The following is a 23844-nucleotide window of genomic DNA, read 5'->3' on the forward strand; positions in this document are numbered from 1 at the left end:
CCAGCCCCTTCCCCCCCCACTGCCTCCCGCCCCAGCCCACTCTCCTCCCTCCCTCTCCCCATCCCCCTCCCTGCTCCACCATCTCCCACTTTGGCCCCCTCGCCCCCCTCGACACCCCCTCTCCCCCTCCCCGTTCTCCCCCTCCTCCCTCTCCCCCCTTTCCCCATCCTCCCCCCTGGCCTCCTCCCCCTCCTCCTGGCCCCTTCCCCCCCCCCCTGCTGCCTCCCACCCTCCCCCCTCTCCCCCATCCCCCCCACTCCCCCCTCTCCCCCTCTCTCCCCTCCTCATATCCCCCTCTCCCCATCCCCCCTGCCCCCTCCCCTCCCCCTCTTCCCCATCCCCCTCCCCCCCCCAATTCCCCCTGCCCCCCTTCCCCCCCCTTACTGCCTGCCCTCTCCCCCCTCCCCCTCCCCCCCTCCCCCCTCTCACCATCAGGTTCAGCTTCCTCCTCCTCCTCCTCCTCCTCCCCCAGGTCGATCTCCTCAGGGTTCCCCTGCTGGGGCAGGGCCAGAGCCCCCCCGGGGCCCTCAGCCCTGGGCACCCAAACCAGTCAGTGCCCACTGCCAGGGGGGCACCCAGGGGTGCCAGGGGGTTGCCCAGGGGGTGCCCAGGGGGTGCCAGGGAGGGGCTGGGGGTGCCCAGGGGGTGCCCAGGGGGGTGCCAGGGAAGGGCTGGGAAGTGCCCAGGGGGTGCCCAGGGGGTGCCAGGGAGGGGCTGGGAGTGCCCAGGGGGTACCAGGGAGGGGCTGGGGGTGCCCAGGGGGTGCCAGGGGAGGGCTTGAGGGTGCCCAGGGGGTGCCAGGGAGGGGCTGGGGGTGCCCAGGGGGTGCCCAGGGGGTGCCAGGGAAGGGCTGGGAGTGCCCAGGGGCTGCCAGGGGAGGGCTGGGGGTGCCCAGGGGGTGCCCAGGAGTGGTGCCAAGTAAGGGCTCGGGGTGCCCAGGGGGTGCCCAGGGGGGTGCCAGGGAGGGGGCTGGGGGTGCCCAGGGGGGTGCCCAGGGGGGTGCCAGGGAAGGGCTGGGGGTGCCCAGGGGGGTGCCAGGGAGGGGCTGGGGAGTGCCCAGGGGGTGCCCAGGGGGTGCCAGGAGGGTCTGGGAGTGCCCAGGGGGGTGCCAAAAGAAGGGCTGTGGGTACCCAGGGGGTGCCAGGGGGTGCCCAGGGGTGCCAGGGGAGGGGCTGGCAGTGCCCACCTGACGAAGAGGACCTTGCCCTGGGGCCTGGGGGTGTCCCCTGTGGGCAACAGCTGCCAACTGCTCTGCCCTCTGCTCCAGCAGCTTCATCTCGTCCAGGCCGCTCTTGCCCCGGGGCCAGGTCTGAGACTGGCACAGGCAGGGGGGCAGGGGGGGCAGGGGGGCACCTCAGCAGGGCTGCCCTGGCACCCTGAGCCCCCCCTGGTGCCCCTCCTGCCCTCCTAGGTGCCCCTCATGCCAACCTGGGTGCCCACCATGCCAAGCTGGGTGCCCCCTCATGCCAAGCTAGATGCCCATGGGTTGCCCCTCCTGCCCCCCTAGGTGCCCCTCATGCCAGCCTGGGTGCCCCTCATGCCAAGCTGGGTGCCCCCTCATGCCCCTCTAGGTGCCCATGGGGTGCCCCTCCTGCCCTCCTAGGTGCCCCTCATGGCCAGCCTGGGTGCCCCTCATGCCAAGCTGGGTGCCCCTCATGCCCCTCTAGGTGCCCATGGGTGCCCCTCCTGCCCCCCTAGGTGCCCCTCATGCCAGCCTGGGTGCCCCTCATGCCAACCTGGGTGCCCCTCATGCCAAGCTGGGTGCCCATGGGTGCCCCTCCTGCCCCCTTGGGTGCCCCTCATTGCCAACCTGGGTGCCCCTCATGCCAAGCTAGATGCCCATGGGTGCCCTCCCTGCCAAGCTAGGCGGCCCATGGGTGCCCCTCCTGCCAAGCTGGGTGCCCCTCCTGCCCCCTCTTGATGCCCATGGGTGTCCCTCCTGCCCCCCCTGGGTGCCCCTTCCTGCCCTCCTAGGTGCCCCCCATGCCCCCTCTACCAAGCTGGGTGCCCCTCATCGCCCCTGCTAGGTGCCCTCCCTGCCCTTCCTGCTCCCTCTGGGTGCCCATTCTGTCCCCTGGGTGCCCATAGGTGCCTCTCATGCCAACCTAGGTGCCCCTCGTGCCAACCTGGGTGCCCCTCATGCCAAGCTGGGTGCCCTCCCTGCCAAGCTGGGGTGCCCCTCATTGCCCCTCTAGGTGCCCATGGGTGCCCCTCCTGCCCCTCTAGGTGCCTGTGGGTGCCTCTCATGCCAACCTGAGTGCCCATGGGTGCCCTTCCTGCCAAGCTGGGTGGCCCCTCCTGCCCCCCCTGGGTGCCCTTCCTGCCCTCCTAGGTGCTCCTCCTGCCCCTGCTAGGTGCCCATGGGTGCCCCTCATGCCCCTCTAGGTGCTCATGGGTGCCCCTCCTGCCCCCTCTGCCAACCTGGGTGCCCCTCCTGCCCCTGCTAGGTGCCCATGGGTGCCTCTCATGCCAAGCTGGGTGCCCCTCATGCCCCCCCTCGGTGCCCCCCATGCCCCCTCTGCCCAGCTGGGTGCCCCTCATGCCCTTCTAGGTGCCCATGGGTGCCCTCCCTGCTAAGCTGGGTGCCCCTCCTGCTCCCTCTGCCAAGCTGGGTGCCCCTCCTGCCAAGCTGGGTGCCCCTCCTGCCAAGCTGGGTGCCCCTCCTGCCCCCCTTGATGCCCATGGGTGTCCCTCCTGCCCCCATGGCTGCCCTCCCCTGCCAAGCTAGGTGCCCCTCATTGCCCCTCTAGGTGCCCATGGGTGCCTCTCATGCCAACCTGGGTGCCCATGGGTGCCTACCATGCCAAGCTGGGTGTCCCTGGGTGCCCTTCCTGCCAAGCTGGGTGCCCCTCATGCCCCCTCTACCAAGCTGGGTGCCCCTCAATGCCCCTGCTAAGTGCCCATGGGTGCCCCTCATGCCCCCATGGGTGCCCTCCCTGCCAAGCTGGGTGCCCCTCCTGCCCCCCTCTACCAAGCTGGGTGCCCCTCATGCCCCTGCTAAGTCATGCCCCTGCTAAGTGCCCATGGGTGCCCTTCCTGCCCTCCTGGGTGCCCTTCCTGCTGCCCCTTGATGCCCATGGGTGCCCCTCCTGCCCCCATGGCTGCCTCTCCTGCCCCCCCTGGGTGCCCATGGCTGCCCTCCCTGCCAAGCTAGGTGCCCCTCCTGCCCCTCTAGGTGCCCATGGGTGCCTCTCATGCCAACCTAGGTGCCCGTGGGTGCCCCCTCTGCCAAGCTGGGTGCCCCTCCTGCCTCTGCTAGGTGCCCATGGGTGCCTCTCATGCCAAGCTGGGTGCCCCTCATGCCCCCCCTCGGTGCCCCCATGCCCCCTCTGCCCAGCTGGGTGCCCCTCATGCCCTTCTAGGTGCCCATGGGTGCCCTCCCTGCTAAGCTGGGTGCCCCTCCTGCTCCCTCTGCCAACCTGGGTGCCCCTCCTGCCAAGCTGGGTGCCTCTCCTGCCCCCCCGGGTGCCCCTCCTGCCCCCATGGGTGCCCTCCCTGCCAAGCTGGGTGCCCTTCCTGCCCTTCTAGGTGCCCATGGGTGCCCCTCCTGCCCCCATGGGTGCCCTCCCTGCCAAGCTGGGTGCCCTTCCTGCCCTTCTAGGTGCCCATGGCTGCTTCTCATGCCAAGCTGGGTGCCCATGGGTGCCCCTCCTACCCCCCTGCCCACCCCCCAGCTCCCCCTGGCTCCCCCTCATGCCCAGCTCCAACCCTCCGCCTCCCTCCGCCTGCCCCCCAGCCCTTTGCCAGCCCCCTGGGGGCACCCCCAGCCCTTTGCCCAGCCCCCTGGGGGTGCCCCCAGCCCGGTGCCCGCCCCCCTGGGCACCCCCCTGACCGGTGCCAGCGCTGCTGCTGTAGGCCTTGAGCATCTGGGAGGCCATGAAGTTGACCTGGGTGTTGTAGGTGGCCTGCACGCTGCGCTTGATGCGCAGCAGCTCCCGGATGGTGTCCTCGTTGCCGTGGCGCAGCTCAAACTCCTTCCAGGTCTGCCAGAAGCTGCCTGTGATCTGGGCACAGGGGTGGGGGGCACGGGGAAGGGGGCACAAGGGGTCAGCCAGGCAGCCCCTGGCACTGGGGAGGGCCTCAGGGCAGTGGGGAGGGCATCAGGGCACAGCTCAGGCAGCCAGGGGCATCCTCTGGCACTGGGCACAGCCTGGGGCCAGGGACGGAGCTCCAACTCCTTCCAGGTCTGCCAGGAGCTGCCTGAGAGCTGGCACAGGGCATCAGCAAGGCAGCCCTGGCACTGGGGAGGGCCTCAGGGCACTGGGGAGGGCATCAGCAAGGCAGCCCTGGCACTGGGGAGGGCCTCAGGGCACAGCTCAGGGCACAGAGCACAGGCTCAGCAGGCAGCCCTGGCACTAGGGATGGCATCAGGGCACAGGGCACAGCCAGAGCAGGCAGCCCTGGCACTGGGGAGGGCATCAGGGCACAGGGCACAGCCTCAGCAGGCAGCTCTGGCACTGAGGAGGGCATCAACAAGGCAGCCCTGGCACTGGGGAGGGCATCAGGGCACAGCTCAGGCAGCTAAGGGCAGCCCTGGGGCCAGGGACGGAGCTCCAACTCCTTCCAGGTCTGCCAGGAGCTGCCTGAGAGCTGGGCACAGGGCATCAGCAAGGCAGCCCTGGCACTGGGCACAGGCTCAGCAGGCAGCCCTGGCACTAGGGATGGCATCAGCAAGGCAGCCCTGGCACTAAGGATGGCATCAGGGTGCAGCCTCAGCAGGTAGCCCTGGCACTGGGCACAGCCTCAGGGCACAGCTCAGGCAGCTAGGGGCAGCCTGGCACTGGAGAGCAGCCTCAGCTGGCAGCCCTGGCACTAAGGATGGCATCAGGAAGGCAGCCCTGGCACTGGGGAGGGCATCAGGACACAGCTCAGGGCAGAGGGCACAGCCTCAGGGCACAGCACAGGCAGCTAGGGGCAGCCTGGCACTGGGGAGGGCATCACCAAGGCAGCCCTGGCACTAGGGAGGGCATCAGGGCACAGAGCACAGCCTCAGCAGGCAGCCCTGGCACTGGGGATGGCCTCAGGGCACAGGGCACAGGCTCAGCAGGCAGCCCTGGCACTAAGGATGGCATCAGGGCACAGGGCACAGGCTCAGCAGGCAGCCCTGGCACTAAGGATGGCATCAGGGCACAGGGCACAGCCTCAGCAGGCAGCCCTGGCACTAAGGATGGCATCAGGGCACAGAGCACAGCCTCAGCAAGGCAGCCCTAGCACTGGGGAGGGCATCAGGGCACAGCCTGGCACTGGGCACAGAGCTCAGGGCACAGCACAAGCAGCTAGGGGCAGCCTCAGGGCACAGCCTCCAGCCTCAGCAGGCAGCCCTGGCACTGGGGAGGGCATCAGGGCACAGCCTGGCACTGGGCACAGCCTCAGGGCACAGCTCAGGGCACAGAGCACAGCCTCAGCAGGCAGCCCTGGCACTAAGGATGGCATCAGGGCACAGAGCACAGCCTCAGCAGGCAGCCCTGGCACTGGGCACAGCCTCAGGGCACAGCTCAGGGCACAGAGCACAGCCTCAGCAGGCAGCCCTGGCACTGGGGAGGGCATCAGGGCACAGCTCAGGCAGCTAAGGGCAGCCCTAGGGCCAGGGACGGAGCTCCAACTCCTTCCAGGTCTGCCAGGAGCTGCCTGAGAGCTGGCACAGGGGGGGCCCAGGGCATCAGCAAGGCAAGCCCTGGCACTGGGCACAGGCTCAGCAGGCAGCCCTGGCACTGGGGAGGGCATCAGGGCACTGGGGAGGGCATCAGCAGGCAGCCCTGGGCATCAGGGCACTGGGGAGGGCATCAGCAGGCAGCCCTGGCACTAAGAATGGCATCAGCAAGGCAGCCCTGGCACTGGGTGAGGGCATCAGGAAGGCAACCCTGGCACTGGGCACAGCCTCAGCAGGCAGCCCTGGCACTGGGGAGGGCATCAGGGCACAGCTCAGGGCACGGAGCACAGCCTCAGCAGGCAGCCCTGGCACTAAGGATGGCATCAGGGCACAGAGCACAGCCTCAGCAGGCAGCCCTGGCACTGGGGAGGGCATCAGCAAGGCAGCCCTGGCACTGGGGAGGGCATCAGGACACAGGGCACAGCCTCAGCAGGCAGCCCTGGCACTGGGCACAGAGCTCAGGGCATGCTCCTGGCACTGGAGGCATCCTATGGAGCTAGGCACAGCCTGGCACTGGGCATAACCTGGCACTCAGCAGGCAGCACAGGCAGCTAGGAGCAGCCTGGCACTGGGGATGGCATCAGCACGCAGCTCTGCACTGGGCACAGCCTCAGGGGCACAGCTCAGGGCACAGAGCACAGCCTCAGCAGGCAGCCCTGCACTAGGGATGGCATCAGCAGGCAGCCCTGGCACTAAGGATGGCATCAGGGTGCAGCCTCAGCAGGTAGCCCTGGCACTGGGGAGGGGCCTCAGGGCACTGGGGAGGGCAGCAGGGCACAGCTCAGGCAGCTAAGGGCAGCCCCTGGGGCCAGGGACGGAGCTCCAACTCCTTCCAGGTCTGCCAGGAGCTGCCTGAGAGCTGGCACAGGGCATCAGCAAGGCAGCCCTGGCACTGGGGAGGGCATCAGCAAGGCAGCCCTGGCACTGGGGAGGGCATCAGGGCAGTGGGGGAGGGCAGCAGGGCACAGCTCAGGGCACTGGGGGAGGGCATCAGCAGGCAGCGCAAGCAGCCAGGGGCAGCCTCAGGGCACAGCCTCCAGGCTCAGCAGGCAGCCCTGGCACTAAGGATGGCATCAGGGCACAGAGCACAGGCTCAGCAGGCAGCCCTGGCACTGGGGCACAGCCTCATGGCACAGCTCAGGGCACAGAGCACAGCCTCAGCAGGCAGCCCTGGCACTGGGGGAGGGCATCAGGGCACAGCTCAGGCAGCTAAGGGCAGCCCTGGGGCCAGGGACGGAGCTCCAACTCCTTCCAGGTCTGCCAGGAGCTGCCTGAGAGCTGGGCACAAGGGGGGGGGGGGCATGGGGAGGGGGGCACAGGGGGGTCAGCCAGGCAGGTCCCCTGGCACTGGGGAGGGCCTCAGGGCAGTGGGGAGGGCAGCAGGGCACAGCTCAGGCAGCTAAGGGCAGCCTCAGGGCACAGGGCACAGCCTCAGCAGGCAGCCCTGGCACTAAGGATGGCATCAGCAAGGCAGCCCTGGCACTGGGCACAGCCTCAGCAAGCAGCCCTGGCACTGGGGAGGGCATCAGCAAGGCAGCCCTGGCACTAAGGATGGCATCAGGGCACTGGGCACAGGCTCAGCAGGCAGCCCTGGCACTGGGGATGGCATCAGGGCACAGCTCAGGGCACTGGGGAGGGCATCAGCAGGCAGTGCAAGCAGCTAGGAGCAGCCCCAGGGCACAGCCTCCAGCCTCAGCAGGCAGCCCTGGCACTGGGGATGGCATCAGGGCACTGGGCACAGCCTCAGCAGGCAGCCCTGGCACTGGGGAGGGGCATCAGGGCACAGCTCAGGCAGCTAAGGGCAGCCCTGGGCCAGGGACAGAGCTCCAACTCCTTCCAGGTCTGCCAGGAGCTGCCTGAGAGCTGGCACAGGGGGGGCCCAGGGCATCAGCAAGGCAGCCCCTGGCACTGGGCACAGGCTCAGCAGGCAGCCCTGGCACTGGGGAGGGCATCAACAAGGCAGCCCTGGCACTGGGCACAGGCTCAGCAGGCAGCCCTGGCACTGGGGGATGGCATCACCAAGGCAGCCCTGGCACTGGGGAGGGCCTCAGGGCACTGGGCACAGCCTCAGCAGGCAGCCCTGGCACTAAAGGATGGCATCAGGGCACAGAGCACAGCCTCAGCAGGCAGCCCTAGCACTGGGGAGGGCATCAGGGCACAGCCTGGCACTGGGCACAGAGCTCAGGGCACAGCACAGGCAGCTAGGGGCAGCCTCAGGGCACAGCCTCCAGCCTCAGCAGGCAGCCCTGGCACTGGGGGAGGGCATCAGGGCACAGGGCACAGCCTCAGCCGGCAGCCCTGGCACTGGGGATGGCATCAGCAAGGCAGCCCTGGCACTGGGGGAGGGCCTCAGGGCAGTGGGGAGGGCATCAGGGCACAGCTCAGGGCACTGGGGAGGGCATCAGCAGGCAGCGCAAGCAGCCAGGGGCAGCCTCAGGGCACAGCCTCCGGCCTCAGTAGGCAGCCCTGGCACTGGGGAGGGCATCAGGGCAGTGGGGAGGGCAGCAGGGCACAGCTCAGGCAGCTAGGAGCAGCCTCAGGGCACAGCCTCCAGCCTCAGCAGGCAGCCCTGGCACTGGGGATGGCATCAACAAGGCAGCCCTGGCACTGGGGATGGCATCAGGGCACTGGGCACAGCCTCAGCAGGCAGCCCTGGCACTGGGGAGGGCATCAGGGCACAGCTCAGGCAGCTAAGGGCAGCCCTGGGGCCAGGGACGGAGCTCCAACTCCTTCCAGGTCTGCCAGAAGCTGCCTGAGAACTGGGCACAAGGGTGGGGGGCACGGGGAGGGGGGCACAGGGGGGTCAGCCAGGCAGCCCCTGGCACTGGGGAGGGCCTCAGGGCAGTGGGGAGGGCAGCAGGGCACAGCTCAGGCAGCCAGGGGCATCCTCTGGCACTGGGCACAGCCTGGGGCCAGGGACGGAGCTCCAACTCCTTCCAGGTCTGCCAGGAGCTGCCTGAGAGCTGGCACAGGGCATCAGCAAGGCAGCCCTGGCACTGGGGAGGGCATCAGAGCAGTGGGGGAGGGCATCAGGGCACAGCTCAGGGCACTGGGGAGGGCATCAGCAGGCAGCCCTGGCACTGGGGATGGCATCAGCAAGGCAGCCCTAGCACTGGGGAGGGCATCAGGGCACAGCTCAGGGCACTGGGGAGGACCTCAGGGCACAGCACAGGGAGCTAGGGGCAGCCTGGCACTGGGGATGGCATCAGCAAGGCAGCCCTGGCACTGGGGGAGGGCATCAGGGCACAGCCTGGCACTGGGCACAGAGCTCAGGGCACAGCTCAGGCAGCTAGGGGCAGCCTCAGGGCACAGCCTCCAGCCTCAGCAGGCAGCCCTGGCAACTGGGGATGGCATCAGCAAGGCAGCCCTGGCACTGGGGATGGCATCAGGGCACTGGGCACAGCCTCAGCAGGCAGCCCTGGTACTGAGGAAGGCATCACCAAGGCAGCCCTGGCACTGGGGAGGGCATCAGGGCACTGGGCACAGCCTCAGCAGGCAGCCCTGGCACTAAGGATGGCATCAGCAAGGCAGCCCTGGCACTGGGGAGGGCATCAGGGCACAGCACAGGCAGCTAGGGGCAGCCTGGCACTGGGCACAGCCTCCAGCCTCAGCAGGCAGCCCTGGCACTAAGGATGGCATCAGGGCACAGAGCACAGCCTCAGCAGGCAGCCCTGGCACTAAGGATGGCATCAGCAAGGCAGCCCTGGCACTGGGCACAGCCTCAGCAAGCAGCCCTGGCACTGGGGAGGGCATCAGCAAGGCAGCCCTGGCACTAAGGATGGCATCAGGGCACTGGGCACAGGCTCAGCAGGCAGCCCTGGCACTGGGGATGGCATCAGGGCACAGCTCAGGGCACTGGGGAGGGCATCAGCAGGCAGTGCAAGCAGCTAGGAGCAGCCCCAGGGCACAGCCTCCAGCCTCAGCAGGCAGCCCTGGCACTGGGGATGGCATCAGGGCACTGGGCACAGCCTCAGCAGGCAGCCCTGGCACTGGGGAGGGCATCAGGGCACAGCTCAGGCAGCTAAGGGCAGCCCTGGGGCCAGGGACAGAGCTCCAACTCCTTCCAGGTCTGCCAGGAGCTGCCTGAGAGCTGGCACAGGGGGGGCCCAGGGCATCAGCAAGGCAGCCCTGGCACTGGGCACAGGCTCAGCAGGCAGCCCTGGCACTGGGGGAGGGCATCAACAAGGCAGCCCTGGCACTGGGCACAGGCTCAGCAGGCAGCCCTGGCACTGGGGATGGCATCACCAAGGCAGCCCTGGCACTGGGGAGGGCCTCAGGGCACTGGGCACAGCCTCAGCAGGCAGCCCTGGCACTAAGGATGGCATCAGGGCACAGAGCACAGCCTCAGCAGGCAGCCCTAGCACTGGGGAGGGCATCAGGGCACAGCCTGGCACTGGGCACAGAGCTCAGGGCACAGCACAGGCAGCTAGGGGCAGCCTCAGGGCACAGCCTCCAGCCTCAGCAGGCAGCCCTGGCACTGGGGAGGGCATCAGGGCACAGGGCACAGCCTCAGCCGGCAGCCCTGGCACTGGGGATGGCATCAGCAAGGCAGCCCTGGCACTGGGGAGGGCCTCAGGGCAGTGGGGAGGGCATCAGGGCACAGCTCAGGGCACTGGGGAGGGCATCAGCAGGCAGCGCAAGCAGCCAGGGGCAGCCTCAGGGCACAGCCTCCGGCCTCAGTAGGCAGCCCTGGCACTGGGGAGGGCATCAGGGCAGTGGGGAGGGCAGCAGGGCACAGCTCAGGCAGCTAGGAGCAGCCTCAGGGCACAGCCTCCAGCCTCAGCAGGCAGCCCTGGCACTGGGGATGGCATCAACAAGGCAGCCCTGGCACTGGGGATGGCATCAGGGCACTGGGCACAGCCTCAGCAGGCAGCCCTGGCACTGGGGAGGGCATCAGGGCACAGCTCAGGCAGCTAAGGGCAGCCCTGGGGCCAGGGACGGAGCTCCAACTCCTTCCAGGTCTGCCAGAAGCTGCCTGAGAGCTGGGCACAAGGGTGGGGGGCACGGGGAGGGGGGCACAGGGGGGTCAGCCAGGCAGCCCCTGGCACTGGGGAGGGCCTCAGGGCAGTGGGGAGGGCAGCAGGGCACAGCTCAGGCAGCCAGGGGCATCCTCTGGCACTGGGCACAGCCTGGGGCCAGGGACGGAGCTCCAACTCCTTCCAGGTCTGCCAGGAGCTGCCTGAGAGCTGGCACAGGGCATCAGCAAGGCAGCCCTGGCACTGGGGAGGGCATCAGAGCAGTGGGGAGGGCATCAGGGCACAGCTCAGGGCACTGGGGAGGGCATCAGCAGGCAGCCCTGGCACTGGGGATGGCATCAGCAAGGCAGCCCTAGCACTGGGGAGGGCATCAGGGCACAGCTCAGGGCACTGGGGAGGACCTCAGGGCACAGCACAGGGAGCTAGGGGCAGCCTGGCACTGGGGATGGCATCAGCAAGGCAGCCCTGGCACTGGGGAGGGCATCAGGGCACAGCCTGGCACTGGGCACAGAGCTCAGGGCACAGCTCAGGCAGCTAGGGGCAGCCTCAGGGCACAGCCTCCAGCCTCAGCAGGCAGCCCTGGCACTGGGGATGGCATCAGCAAGGCAGCCCTGGCACTGGGGATGGCATCAGGGCACTGGGCACAGCCTCAGCAGGCAGCCCTGGTACTGAGGAAGGCATCACCAAGGCAGCCCTGGCACTGGGGAGGGCATCAGGGCACTGGGCACAGCCTCAGCAGGAAGCCCTGGCACTAAGGATGGCATCAGCAAGGCAGCCCTGGCACTGGGGAGGGCATCAGGGCACAGCACAGGCAGCTAGGGGCAGCCTGGCACTGGGCACAGCCTCCAGCCTCAGCAGGCAGCCCTGGCACTAAGGATGGCATCAGGGCACAGAGCACAGGCTCAGCAGGCAGCCCTGGCACTGGGGAGGGCATCAGGGCACAGCCTGGCACTGGGCACAGAGCTCAGGGCACAGCACAGGCAGCTAGGGGCAGCCTCTGGCACTGGGCACAGCCTGGGGCCAGGGACGGAGCTCCAACTCCTTCCAGGTCTGCCAGGAGCTGCCTGAGAGCTGGGCACAAGGGGGGGCACAGGGGGCACAGGGGCTCAGCCAGGCATCCCCTGGCACTGGGGTGGGCCTCAGGGCACTGGGGAGGGCATCAGCAAGGCAGCCCTGGCACAGGGCACAGCCTCAGCGGGCAGCCCTGGCACTGGGGAGGGCATCAGGGCACAGGGCACAGCCTCAGCAGGCAGCCCTGGCACTGGGGAGGGCATCAGGGCACAGTTCAGGGCAGAGGGCACAGCCTCAGGGCACAGCACAGGCAGCTAGGGGCAGCCTGGCACTAGGGATGGCATCAGGGGACTGGGCACAGCCTCAGCAGGCAGCCCTGGCACTGAGGATGGCATAAGTCAGGGAGCCTTGGCACTAAGGAGGGCATCAACAAGGCAGCCCTGGCACTGGGGAGGGCATCAGGGCACAGCTCAGGGCACAGCCACACCGCCCTGTGCCCACCCACCCCCCCCGGGGTCGCTCCCATGCCCCTCCTGATGCCCTCCGAGGCGCCCCCTTGCCCTCTGAGACGCCCCCCACCCCCTTGGCCACCCCTCCACCCCTCTGGGCTCACTCCCATGCCCACCAGATGCCCCCTGAGGTGCCACCCTGCCCCCTGAGGCGCCCCCCCACCCCCTCTCCCCCAGCCCTTCGCCGGCTCTCCGCTGCCTGCGCCCAGGCCGCCGCCGCCGCCGGGGGGCCGGGGGGGGGAAAGCCGCCCTGGCAGCCGGTGGGGTGGGCACCCAGGCGCCCAGGGGGTGGTGCCCAGGTGCCCAGGGGGGTGCCCAAGGTGCCAGCTGCTCACCCTGGGGTCGCAGATCTGGGAGCAGTAGGTGTAGATGGCCCTGGCCCGGTCGACCTCCCCCAGCTTGCTCTCCATGTCGGCGAAGCGCAGGCACAGCTCCCGCGCCGCGTCGTCCCCCAGCACCTGCGGGCACAGCGGGCACCCTGCCAGCCTGGCACCCACCCCTGACACCCTGGCACCCCCCCTGACACCCCACCCTGACACCCTGCCATCTCCTCAGCCACTCTGCCACCCACTCTGCCACTCTGCCACCTCCCCTGCCACCCTGCCACCTCCCCTGCCACCCACTCTGCCACTCTGCCACCTCCCCTGCCACCCTGCCACCCACCCTGCCACCCTGCCACCCCCCCTGCCACCCTGCCACCCCCCTCAGCCACTCTGCCACCTCCCCTGGCACCCACTCTGCCACCCTGCCACCTCCCCTGCCACCCTGCCACCTCCTCTGCCACTCTGCCACCCACCCCTGCCACCCACCCTGCTGCTCTGCCACCCTGCCACCTCCTCAGCCACCCTGCCACCGCCCCTGCCACCCACCTTGCCACCCTGCCACCCCTCTGGCACCCTGCCACCCACCCTGCCACCCTGCCACCTCCTCTGCCACTCTGCCACCTCCTCAGCCACTCTGCCACCTCCTCTGCCACCCACTCTGCCACCCCCCTGCCACCCACCCTGCCATCTCCTCAGCCACTCTGCCACCCCCTCTGCCACCCTGCCACCCACCCTGCCACCCTGCCACCCTCCCCTGCCACTCTGCCACCTCCCTGCCACCCTGCCACCCCCCTCTGCCGCCCCCACTGCCACCCTGCCACCTCCCCTGGCACCCACCCTGCCACCTCCTCTGCCACTCTGCCACCCACCCTGGCACCCCCTCTGCCACCCTGCCACCTCCTCTGCCACCCTGCCACCTCCCCTGGCACCCACTCTGCCACCCTGCCACCCCCCTGGCATCCTGCCACTCTGCCACCCACCCTGCCATCTCCTCAGCCACTCTGCCACCCACCTGCCACCCTGCCACCCCCCTCTGCCACCTTGCCACCCCTCCTGGCACCCTGCCACCCACCCTGCCATCCTGACACCTCCTCTGCCACCCTGCCACCCACTCTGCCACGCTGCAACCCACCCTGCCACCCCCACTGCCACCTCCTCAGCCACTCTGCCACCCCCTCTGCCACCTTGCCACCCCTCCTGCCACCCTGCCACCCCCCCTGCCACCTTGCCACCCCTCCTGCCACCCTGCCACCCACCTGGCACCCTGCCACCCTGCCACCCCCTCAGCCACCCTGCCACCTCCTCTGCCACCCTGCCACCCACCCTGCCACCCTGCCACCCCCTCTGCCACCTCCTCTGCCACCCTGCCATCTCCTCAGCCACTCTGCCACCTCCTCTGCCACTCTACCACTCCTCTGCCACTCTGCCACCCCCCTGGCACCCTGCCACCTCCCCTGCCACCCCCCCTGCCACTCTGCCACCTCCTCTGCCACTCTGCCACCTCCTCTGCCACCCTGCCACCCACCCTGCTACCCCCCCTGCCACCCTGCCACCCCACCCTGCCACCCACTCTGCCACCCTCCCTGCCACCTCCTCTGCCACCGTGCCACCCCCTCTGCCACCCTGCCACCTCCCCTGCCACCCTGCCACCCACCTTGCCACTCTGCCACCCACCCTTGCCAGCCTGCCACCCACTCTGCCACCCTGCCACCTCCCCTGGCACCCACTCTGCCACCCTGCCACCTCCTCAGCCACTCTGCCACCCCCTGCCATGCTGCCACCCCCCTCTGCCACCCACTCTGCCACCCTGCCACCCACCCTGCCACCCCCCTGCCACTCTGCCACCTCCTCAGCCACTCTGCCACCCCTCTGCCACCCCCTCCCTCACACCCTGCCACCCTGCCACCCCCCTGCCATCCACCCTGCCACCTCCTCTGCCACCCTGCCACCTCCTCTGCCACTCTGCCACCTCCCCTGCCACCCACCCTGCCACCCTGCCACCTCCCCTGCCACCCCTCTGCCACCTCCTCTGCCACTCTGCCACCCCTCCTGCCACCCACCCTGCCACCTCCTCTGCCACCCTGCCACCTCCCCTGCCACCCTGCCACCCATGCCCCCTCGGTGCCCACATCTCCCTGTGCCACCTTGTCCCCATGCCCATCCAGTGCCCACATCCCCCCCATCCTCTTTCCCATCCCCATGCCCCCTCCATGCCCACCCCCTCGGACCTCTGGCACCAGGGTGTCCAGCTGGCACTGGTGCCCACCTCGATGCCCACCTCTCCCCATGCCCCCTCAATGCCCACCCCTCACCCTCTTCCCCAGACCCCCTCCATGCCCACCCTCTCCCTGCTTCCCCCCTCTCCCTCCCCGGCGCTCGCTCGGCCGGCTGCCCGCCTGGCTGCGCGGTGCCTGCCTGGCACCATGGTGCCCGCCTGGCACCGGGTGCCCACCTCGATGCCCACATCTCCCCATGCCCCTGTGGTGCCCACATCTCCCTATGCCCTCTCAGTGCCCACATCTCCCCATGCCCCCTTGGTGCCCACATCTCCCTATGCCCACTCAGTGCCCACATCACCCTATGCCCACATCTCCCCAGGCCCCCTTGGTGCCCACTTCTCCCCATGCCCACTCAGTGCCCACATCACCCTATGTCCACATCTCCCCAGGCCCCCTCAGTGCCCACATCTCCCTATGCCCTCTCAGTGCCCACATCTCCCCATGCCCCCTTGGTGCCCACATCTCCCTATGCCCACTCAGTGCCCACATCACCCTATGTCCACATCTCCCCAGGCCCCCTCAGTGCCCACATCTCCCTATGCCCACATCTCTCCATGCCCCCTTGGTGCCCACATCTCCCTATGCCCACTGTGCCCACATCTCCCTATGCCCCCTCAGTGCCCACATCATCCTGTGCCACCTTGTCCCCATGCCCACTCAGTGCCCACATCACCCTATGCCCACATCTCCCTATGCCCCCTCAGTGCCCACATCATCCTGTGCCACCTTGTCCCCATGCCCACTCAGTGCCCACATCACCCTATGCCCACATCTCCCCATGCCCACTCAGTGCCCACATCTCCCTATGCCCCCTCAGTGCCCACATGTCCCCATGCCCCCTTGGTGCCCACATCTCCCTATGCCCCCTCAGTGCCCACATGTCCCCATGCCCCCTTGGTGCCCACATCTCCCTATGCCCACTCAGTGCCCACATCTCCCTGTGCCACCTTGTCCCCGTGCCCACTCAGTGCCCACATCACCCTATGCCCACATCTCCCCATGCCCACTCAGTGCCCACTTCTCCCTATGCCCCCTCAATGCCCACATCTCCCTATGCCCTCTCAGTGCCCACATCTCCCCATGCCCCCTTGGTGCCCACATCTCCCCATGCCACTTTGTCCCCATGCCCATTTAGTGCCCACATCTCCCCATGCCCACTCAGTGCCCACATCTCCCCAGGCCCCCTCAGTGCCCACATCTCCCTATGCCCACTCAATGCCCACATCACCCTATGCCCACATCTCCCTATGCCCACTCAGTGCCCACATCTCCCCATGCCCCCTCGGTGCCCACATCTCCCTATGCCCCCTCGGTGCCCACATCTCCCCAGGCCCCCTCAGTGCCCACATCTCCCTATGCCCACTCAGTGCCCACATCTCCCTATGCCCACTCAGTGCCCACATCTCCCCATGCCCCCTTGGTGCCCACTTCTCCCTATGCCCACTCAGTGCCCACATCACCCTTGGTGCCCACTTCTCCCCATGCCAACTCAATGCCCACATCTCCCTATGCCCTCTCAGTGCCCACATCTCCCCATGCCCCCTTGGTGCCCACATCTCCCCATGCCACTTTGTCCCCATGCCCATTTAGTGCCCACATCTCCCCATGCCCCCTTGGTGCCCACATCTCCCCATGCCCACTCAGTGCCCACATCTCCCTATGCCCCCTTGGTGCCCACATCTCCCCATGCCCACTCAGTGCCCACATCACTGTATGCCCACATCTCTCCATGCCCACTTGGCCCCATGCCCCCTTGGTGCCCACATCCTCCCCATGCCCCCTTGGTGCCCACATCCCCCTATGCCCACTCAGTGCCCATATCTCCCTATGCCCACTCAGTGCCCACATCACCCTATGCCCACATCTCCCCATGCCCCCTTGGTGCCCACATCTCCCTATGCCCCCTCAGTGCCCACATCTCCCTGTGCCACCTTGTCCCCGTGCCCATTTAGTGCCCACATCTCCCCATACCCCCCTTGGCGCCCACTTCTCCCCATGCCCACTCAGTGCCCACATCACCCTATGCCCACATCTCCCCATGCCCCCTTGGTGCCCACATCTCCCTATGCCCTCTCAGTGCCCACATCTCCCCATGCCCACTCAGTGCCCACATCTCCCTATGTCCACTGTGCCCACATCTCCCCATGCCCACTTGGCCCCATGCCCCCTTGGTGCCCACTTGTCCCCATGCCCATCCAGTGCCCACATCTCTCCATGTCCATTCAGTGCCCACTTCTCCCTATGCCCACATCTCCCCATACCCACTCAGTGCCCACATCTCCCCATGCCCCCTTGGTGCCCACATCTCCCCATGCCCTCTCAGTGCCCACATCTCCTCATGCCCACTTGGCCCCATACCCCCTTGGTACCCACATCTCCCTGTGCCACCTTGTCCCTATGCCCATTTAGTGCCCACATCTCCCCATGCCCACTTGGCCCCATGCCCCCTTGGTGCCCACTTGTCCCCATGCCCATCCAGTGCCCACATCTCCCCATGCCCACTCAGTGCCCACTTCTCCCTACGCCACCTCAGTGCCCACATCTCCCTATGCTCCCTCGGTGCCCACATCTCCCTGTGCCACCTTGTCCCCATGCCCATTTAGTGCCCACATCTCCCCATGCCCACATCTCCCCATGCCCCCTTGGTGCCCACATTTCCCTATGCCACCTCAGTGCCCACATCTCCCCATACCCCCTTGGTGCCCACACCTCCCTATGCCCCCTCAGTGCCCACATCACCCTATGCCCACATCTCCCCATGCCCCCTCGGTGCCCACATCTCCCTATGCCCCCTCAGTGCCCACATCTCCCTGTGCCACCTTGTCCCCATGCCCACTCAGTGCCCACATCACCCTATGCCCACATCTCCCCATGCCCCCTTGGTGCCCACATCTCCCCATGCCCCCTTGGTGCCCACATCTCCCTATGCCCCCTCAGTGCCCACATCTCCCTGTGCCACCTTGTCCCCATGCCCACTCAGTGCCCACATCACCCCTATGCCCACATCTCCCCATGCCCCCTTGGTGCCCACATCTCCCTATGCCCCCTCAGTGCCCACATCACCCTATGCCCACATCTCCCCATGCCCCCCTCGGTGCCCACATCTCCCTATGCCCCCTCAGTGCCCACATCTCCCCATGCCCACTTGGCCCCATACCCCCTTGGTACCCACATCTCCCTGTGCCACCTTGTCCCCATGCCCATTTAGTGCTCACATCTCCCCATACCCCCTTGGCGCCCACTTCTCCCCATGCCCACTCAGTGCCCACATCACCCTATGCCCACATCTCCCCATGCCCCCTTGGTGCCCACATCTCCCTATGCCCTCTCAGTGCCCACATCTCCCCATGCCCACTCAGTGCCCACATCTCCCTATGTCCACTGTGCCCACATCTCCCCATGCCCACTTGGCCCCATGCCCCCTTGGTGCCCACTTGTCCCCATGGCCCATCCAGTGCCCACATCTCTCCATGTCCATTCAGTGCCCACTTCTCCCTATGCCCACATCTCCCCATACCCACTCAGTGCCCACATCTCCCCATGCCCCCTTGGTGCCCACATCTCCCCATGCCCTCTCAGTGCCCACATCTCCTCATGCCCACTTGGCCCCATACCCCCTTGGTACCCACATCTCCCTGTGCCACCTTGTCCCTATGCCCATTTAGTGCCACACATCTCCCCATGCCCACTTGGCCCCATGCCCCCTTGGTGCCCACTTGTCCCCATGCCCATCCAGTGCCCACATCTCCCCATGCCCACTCAGTGCCCACTTCTCCCTACGCCACCTCAGTGCCCACATCTCCCTATGCTCCCTCGGTGCCCACATCTCCCTGTGCCACCTTGTCCCCATGCCCATTTAGTGCCCACATCTCCCCATGCCCACATCTCCCCATGCCCCCTTGGTGCCCACATTTCCCTATGCCACCTCAGTGCCCACATCTCCCCATACCCCCTTGGTGCCCACACCTCCCTATGCCCCCTCAGTGCCCACATCACCCTATGCCCACATCTCCCCATGCCCCCTCGGTGCCCACATCTCCCTATGCCCCCTCAGTGCCCACATCTCCCTGTGCCACCTTGTCCCATGCCCACTCAGTGCCCACATCACCCTATGCCCACATCTCCCCATGCCCCCTTGGTGCCCACATCTCCCCATGCCCCCTTGGTGCCCACATCTCCCTATGCCCCCCTCAGTGCCCACATCTCCCTGTGCCACCTTGTCCCCATGCCCACTCAGTGCCCACATCACCCTATGCCCACATCTCCCCATGCCCCCTTGGTGCCCACATCTCCCTATGCCCCCTCAGTGCCCACATCACCCTATGCCCACATCTCCCCATGCCCCCTCGGTGCCCACATCTCCCTATGCCCCCTCAGTGCCCACATCTCCCTGTGCCACCTTGTCCCCATGCCCACTCAGTGCCCACATCACCCTATGCCCACATCTCCCCATGCCCCCTTGGTGCCCACATCTCCCCATGCCCCCTTGGTGCCCACATCTCCCTATACCCCCTCGGTGCCCACATCTCCCTGTGCCACCTTGTCCCCATGCCCATTTAGTGCCCACATCTCCCCATGCCCCCTTGGTGCCCACTTCTCCCTATGCCCTCTCAGTGCCCACATCTCCCCATGCCCCCTTGGTGCCCACATCTCCCCATGCCCACTCAGTGCCCACTTCTCCCTATGCCCACTCAGTGCCCACATCACCCTATGCCCACATCTCCCCATGCCCACTCAGTGCCCACATCTCCCTATGCCCACTCAGTGCCCACATCACCCTATGCCCACATCTCCCCATGCCCACTCAGTGCCCACATCTCCCTATGCCCACTCAGTGCCCACATCACCCTATGCCCACATCTCCCCATGCCCCCTCGGTGCCCACATCTGCCTGTGCCACCTTTTCCCCATGCCCCCTTGGTGCCCACATCTCCCCATGCCCACTTGGCCCCATGCCCCCTTGGTGCCCACTTGTCCCCATGCCCATCCAGTGCCCACATCTCCCTATGCCACCTCAGTGCCCACATCACCATATGCCCACATCTCCCCATGCCCCCTTGGTGCCCACTTCTCCCCATGCCCACTCAGTGCCCACATCACCCTATGCCCACATCTCCCCATGCCCACTCAGTGCCCACATCTCCCCAGGCCCCCTCAGTGCCCACATCTCCCTATGCCCACTCAATGCCCACATCACCCTATGCCCACATCTCCCCATGCCCCCTTGGTGCCCACATCTCCCTGTGCCACCTTGTCCCCATGCCCATTTAGTGCCCACATCTCCCCATGCCCACTCAGTGCCCACATCTCCCCATATCCCCTTGGTGCCCACATCTCCTCATGCCCACTGTACCCACATCTCCCCATACCAACTTGTCCTCATGCCACCTCAGTGCCCACATCTCTCCATGCTCCCTCGGTGCCCACATCTCCCTGTGCCACCTTGTCCCCATGCCCATTTAGTGCCCACATCTCCCCATGCCCACTTGGCCCCATGCCCCCTTGGTGCCCACTTGTCCCCATGCCCATCCAGTGCCCACATCTCCCCATGCCCCCTTGGTGCCCACATCTCCCTATGCCCCCTCAGTGCCCACATCTCCCTATGCCCCCTCATTGCCCACATCTCCCTGTGCCACCTTGTCCCTATGCCCATTTAGTGCCCACATCTCCCCATGCCCACATCTCCCCATGCCCCCTTGGTGCCCACATCTCCCTATGCCTTCTCAGTGCCCACATCTCCCCATGCCCACTCAGTGCCCACATCACCCTATGCCCACATCTCCCCATGCCCCCTTGGTGCCCACATCTCCCTATGCCCACTCAGTGCCCACATCACCCTATGCCCACATCTCCCCATGTCCCCTTGGTGCCCACATCTCCCTATGCCCACTCAGTGCCCACATCTCCCCAGGCCCCCTCAATGCCCACATCTCCCCATGCCCCCTTGGTGCCCACATCTCCCCATGCCCTTTCAGTGCCCACATCTCCCCATACCCCCTTGGTGCCCCACATCTCCCCATGCCCCCTTGGTGCCCACATCTCCCTATGCCCTCTCAGTGCCCACATCTCCCCATGACCCCTTGGTGCCCACATCTCCCTATGCCCACTTGGCCCCATGCCCCTTGGTGCCCACTTGTCCCCATGCCCCCTTGGTGCCCACATCTCCCTATGCCCTCTCAGTGCCCACATCTCTCCATGCCCCCTCGGTGCCCACATCTCCCTGTGCCACCTTGTCCCCATGCCCATTTAGTGCCCACATCTCCCCATGCCCACTTGGCCCCATGTCCCCTTGGTGCCCACTTGTCCCCATGCCCACTCGGTGCCCACATCTCCCCATGCCCCCCTTGGTGCCCACTTCTCCCTATGCCCACTCAGTGCCCACATCTCCCCATGCCCCCTCAGTGCCCACATCTCCCTATGCCCACTCAGTGCCCACATCACCCTATGCCCACATCTCCCCATGCCCCCCTTGGTGCCCACATCTCCCTATACTCCCTCGGTGCCCACATCTCCCTGTGCCACCTTGTCCCTATGCCCATTTAGTGCCCACATCTCCCCATGCCCACATCTCCCCATGCCCCTTGGTGCCCACTTGTCCCCATGCCCACTCAGTGCCCACATCTCCCTACGCCACCTCAGTGCCCACATCCCTCCATGCCCCCTCGGTGCCCACCCCTCACCCCCTTCCCCACACCCCCCTCCCTCCCTGCTTCCCCCCTCTCCCTCCCCGGCCGCTCGCCCGTCCGTGTGCCCGCCTGGCCGCGCGGCGCCCGCCTGGCACGGATGCCCGCCGGGCCCGGCTGGCCCCGGGGGGGGGGGGGGTGCCCACCTCGATGGCCTGCTGGTAGATGGGGCGGGGTGTGGGTGACGCCGTAGAGCTCCGCCGCCCTCTTGATGTAGATGTTGAACATCTCGGGCTGCTGGGCGGGCAGCACGGCGCGGGTGGCGCGCTGGTACAGACCGCCATGGCGTGCCGCGCCAGCCCCCCAGCGCTCCTCCAGCCCCGCGTACAGCAGGAAGATCGCTGCGGGCGCCCAACGCGGGGCACCGACCGGGGGGGGGCACGAGGAGGGGAACAGAGGGGGGGGAACAGAGGGGGGACAGAGGGGGAGCAGAGGGGGGACAGAGGGGGAACAGAGGGGGAACAGAGGGGGCACACAGAGGGGCACACAGGGGGCACACACGGGGCACCAAAGGGGAACATAGGGGGGACATAGAGGGGAACAGAGGGGGGACAGAGGGGGGACAGAGGGGGGACAGAGGGGGGACACAGGGGGCACCAAAGGGGGCACCAAAGGGGAACATAGGGGGAACATAGGGGGGACATAGAGGGAACAAAGGGGGAACAGAGGGGGAACACAGGGGGAACACAGGGGGGCACAAAGGGGGAACAAAGGGGGAACAGAGGGGGAACAGAGGGGGAACAGAGGGGGAACACAGGGGGAACACAGGGGGGGTACCAAGGGGGAACAGAGGGGGAACAGAGGGGGAACAGAGGGGGAACAGAGGGGGCACACAGAGGGGCACACAGGGGGGCACAAAGGGGGAACAAAGGGGGAACAGAGGGGGAACAGAGGGGGAACAAAGAGGGCACCAAGGGGGAACATAGGGGGAACAGAGGGGGAACACAGGGGAACAGAGGGGGGAACAGAGGGGGAACAGAGGGGGAACACAGGGGGCACACAAGGGGGCACCAAGGGGGAACAGAGGGGGAACACATGGGGCACCAAAGGGGGGCACCAAGGGGGAACAGAGGGGGAACAGAGGGGGCACCAAAGGGGGCACCGAGGGGGAACAGAGGGGGAACATAGGGGGCACCAAAGGGGGCACCAAGGGGGAACAAAGGGGGAACAGAGGGGGAACAGAGGGGGAACAGAGGGGGAACAGAGGGGGGACAGAGGGGGCACCAAAGGGGAACAAAGGGGGAACAGAGGGGGAACAGAGGGGGCACACAGGGGGGCACACAGGGGGGCACACAGGGGGCACCAAGGGGGGACATAGAGGGAACAAAGGGGGAACAGAGGGGGTACACAGCGGGCACCAACCAGGCAAACGGGGGGCAGACAGGGGGCAGACAGGGGGGCACATGGGGGGCACCAAGGGGGAACATAGGGGGGACATAGGGGGGGACACAGGGGGCACACAGGGGGAACAGAGGGAAAACACAGGGGGGGACATAGGGGGAACATAGGGGGCACACAGGGGGGGGACACAGGGGACACCAAGGGAGGGTACACAGGGGGCACACAGAGGGGCACACAGGGGGATCACAGGGGGCACCAAGGAGGGCACCAAAGGGGAACATAGGGGGAACATAGAGGGGACATAGAGGGAACAAAGGGGGAACAGAGGGGGAACAGAGGGGGAACAGAGGGGGGGAACAGAGGGGGGGTACCAAGGGGGAACATAGGGGGGACATAGGGGGAACAGAGGGGGCACACAGGGGGCACATAGGGGGAACAGAGGGAAAACACAGGGGAGGACATAGGGGGAACATAGGGGGGCACCAAGGGGGCACACAGGGGGCACATAGAAGGAACATAGGGGGGCACCAAGGGGGGGACATAGGGGGAACACAGGGGGAGCATAGGGGGGGACATAGAGGGAACAAAGGGGGAACATAGGGGGGCACCAAGGGGGAACAAAGGGGGGACATAGGGGGGAACAAAAGGGGAACAGAGGGGGAACAGAGGGGGCACATAGGGGGGCAACCAACCAGGCACAACAGGGGGCAGACAAGGGAGGCAGACAGGGGGCACACAGGGGGAACCAAGGGGGCAGACAGGGGGCACCAAGGGGGGACATAGAGGGAACAAGGGGGGAACAGAGGGGGAACAGAGGGAGGTACCAAGGGGGCACACGAGGGGCACATAGGGGGAACAGAGGGGGAACACAGGGGGGCACCAAGGGGGAACATAGGGGGCACACAGGGGGGGCACCAAGGGGGGACATAAAGGGGAGCATAGGGGGAGCATAGGGGGAGCATAGGGGGAGCATAGGGGGCACACAGGGGGCACACAGGGGGGCACCAAGGGGGAACATAGGGGGCACAGTCAGGGCATGGACTCCATCAGGCCTGCCCCGAGGCCCTGGGCA

At 67.3% G+C, this 23844-nt stretch overlaps 1 protein-coding gene across 1 annotated transcript; it reads right to left on the reverse strand.

Annotated features, from left to right (window-relative positions):
- Nucleotides 1–429: 429 nt before the first annotated feature.
- XAB2 (XPA binding protein 2) lies at nt 430–21787 on the reverse strand (the record flags this gene model as incomplete). The annotated part of the gene is made up of 5 exons (XM_068136685.1): nt 21578–21787; nt 12482–12604; nt 3833–4004; nt 1187–1315; nt 430–533 (listed from the first exon to the last, which is right to left on the reverse strand). Coding segments are annotated over exons 1-5 (666 nt in total), but the record flags the coding sequence as incomplete, so codon positions are not given.
- Nucleotides 21788–23844: the final 2057 nt, after the last annotated feature.

This window comes from Melanerpes formicivorus, unplaced genomic scaffold (assembly GCF_026170545.1).
Source record: "Melanerpes formicivorus ecotype bairdi unplaced genomic scaffold, bMelFor1.0.p_v2 SCAF_2970, whole genome shotgun sequence".
Classification (NCBI taxonomy): Eukaryota; Metazoa; Chordata; class Aves; order Piciformes; family Picidae; genus Melanerpes; species Melanerpes formicivorus.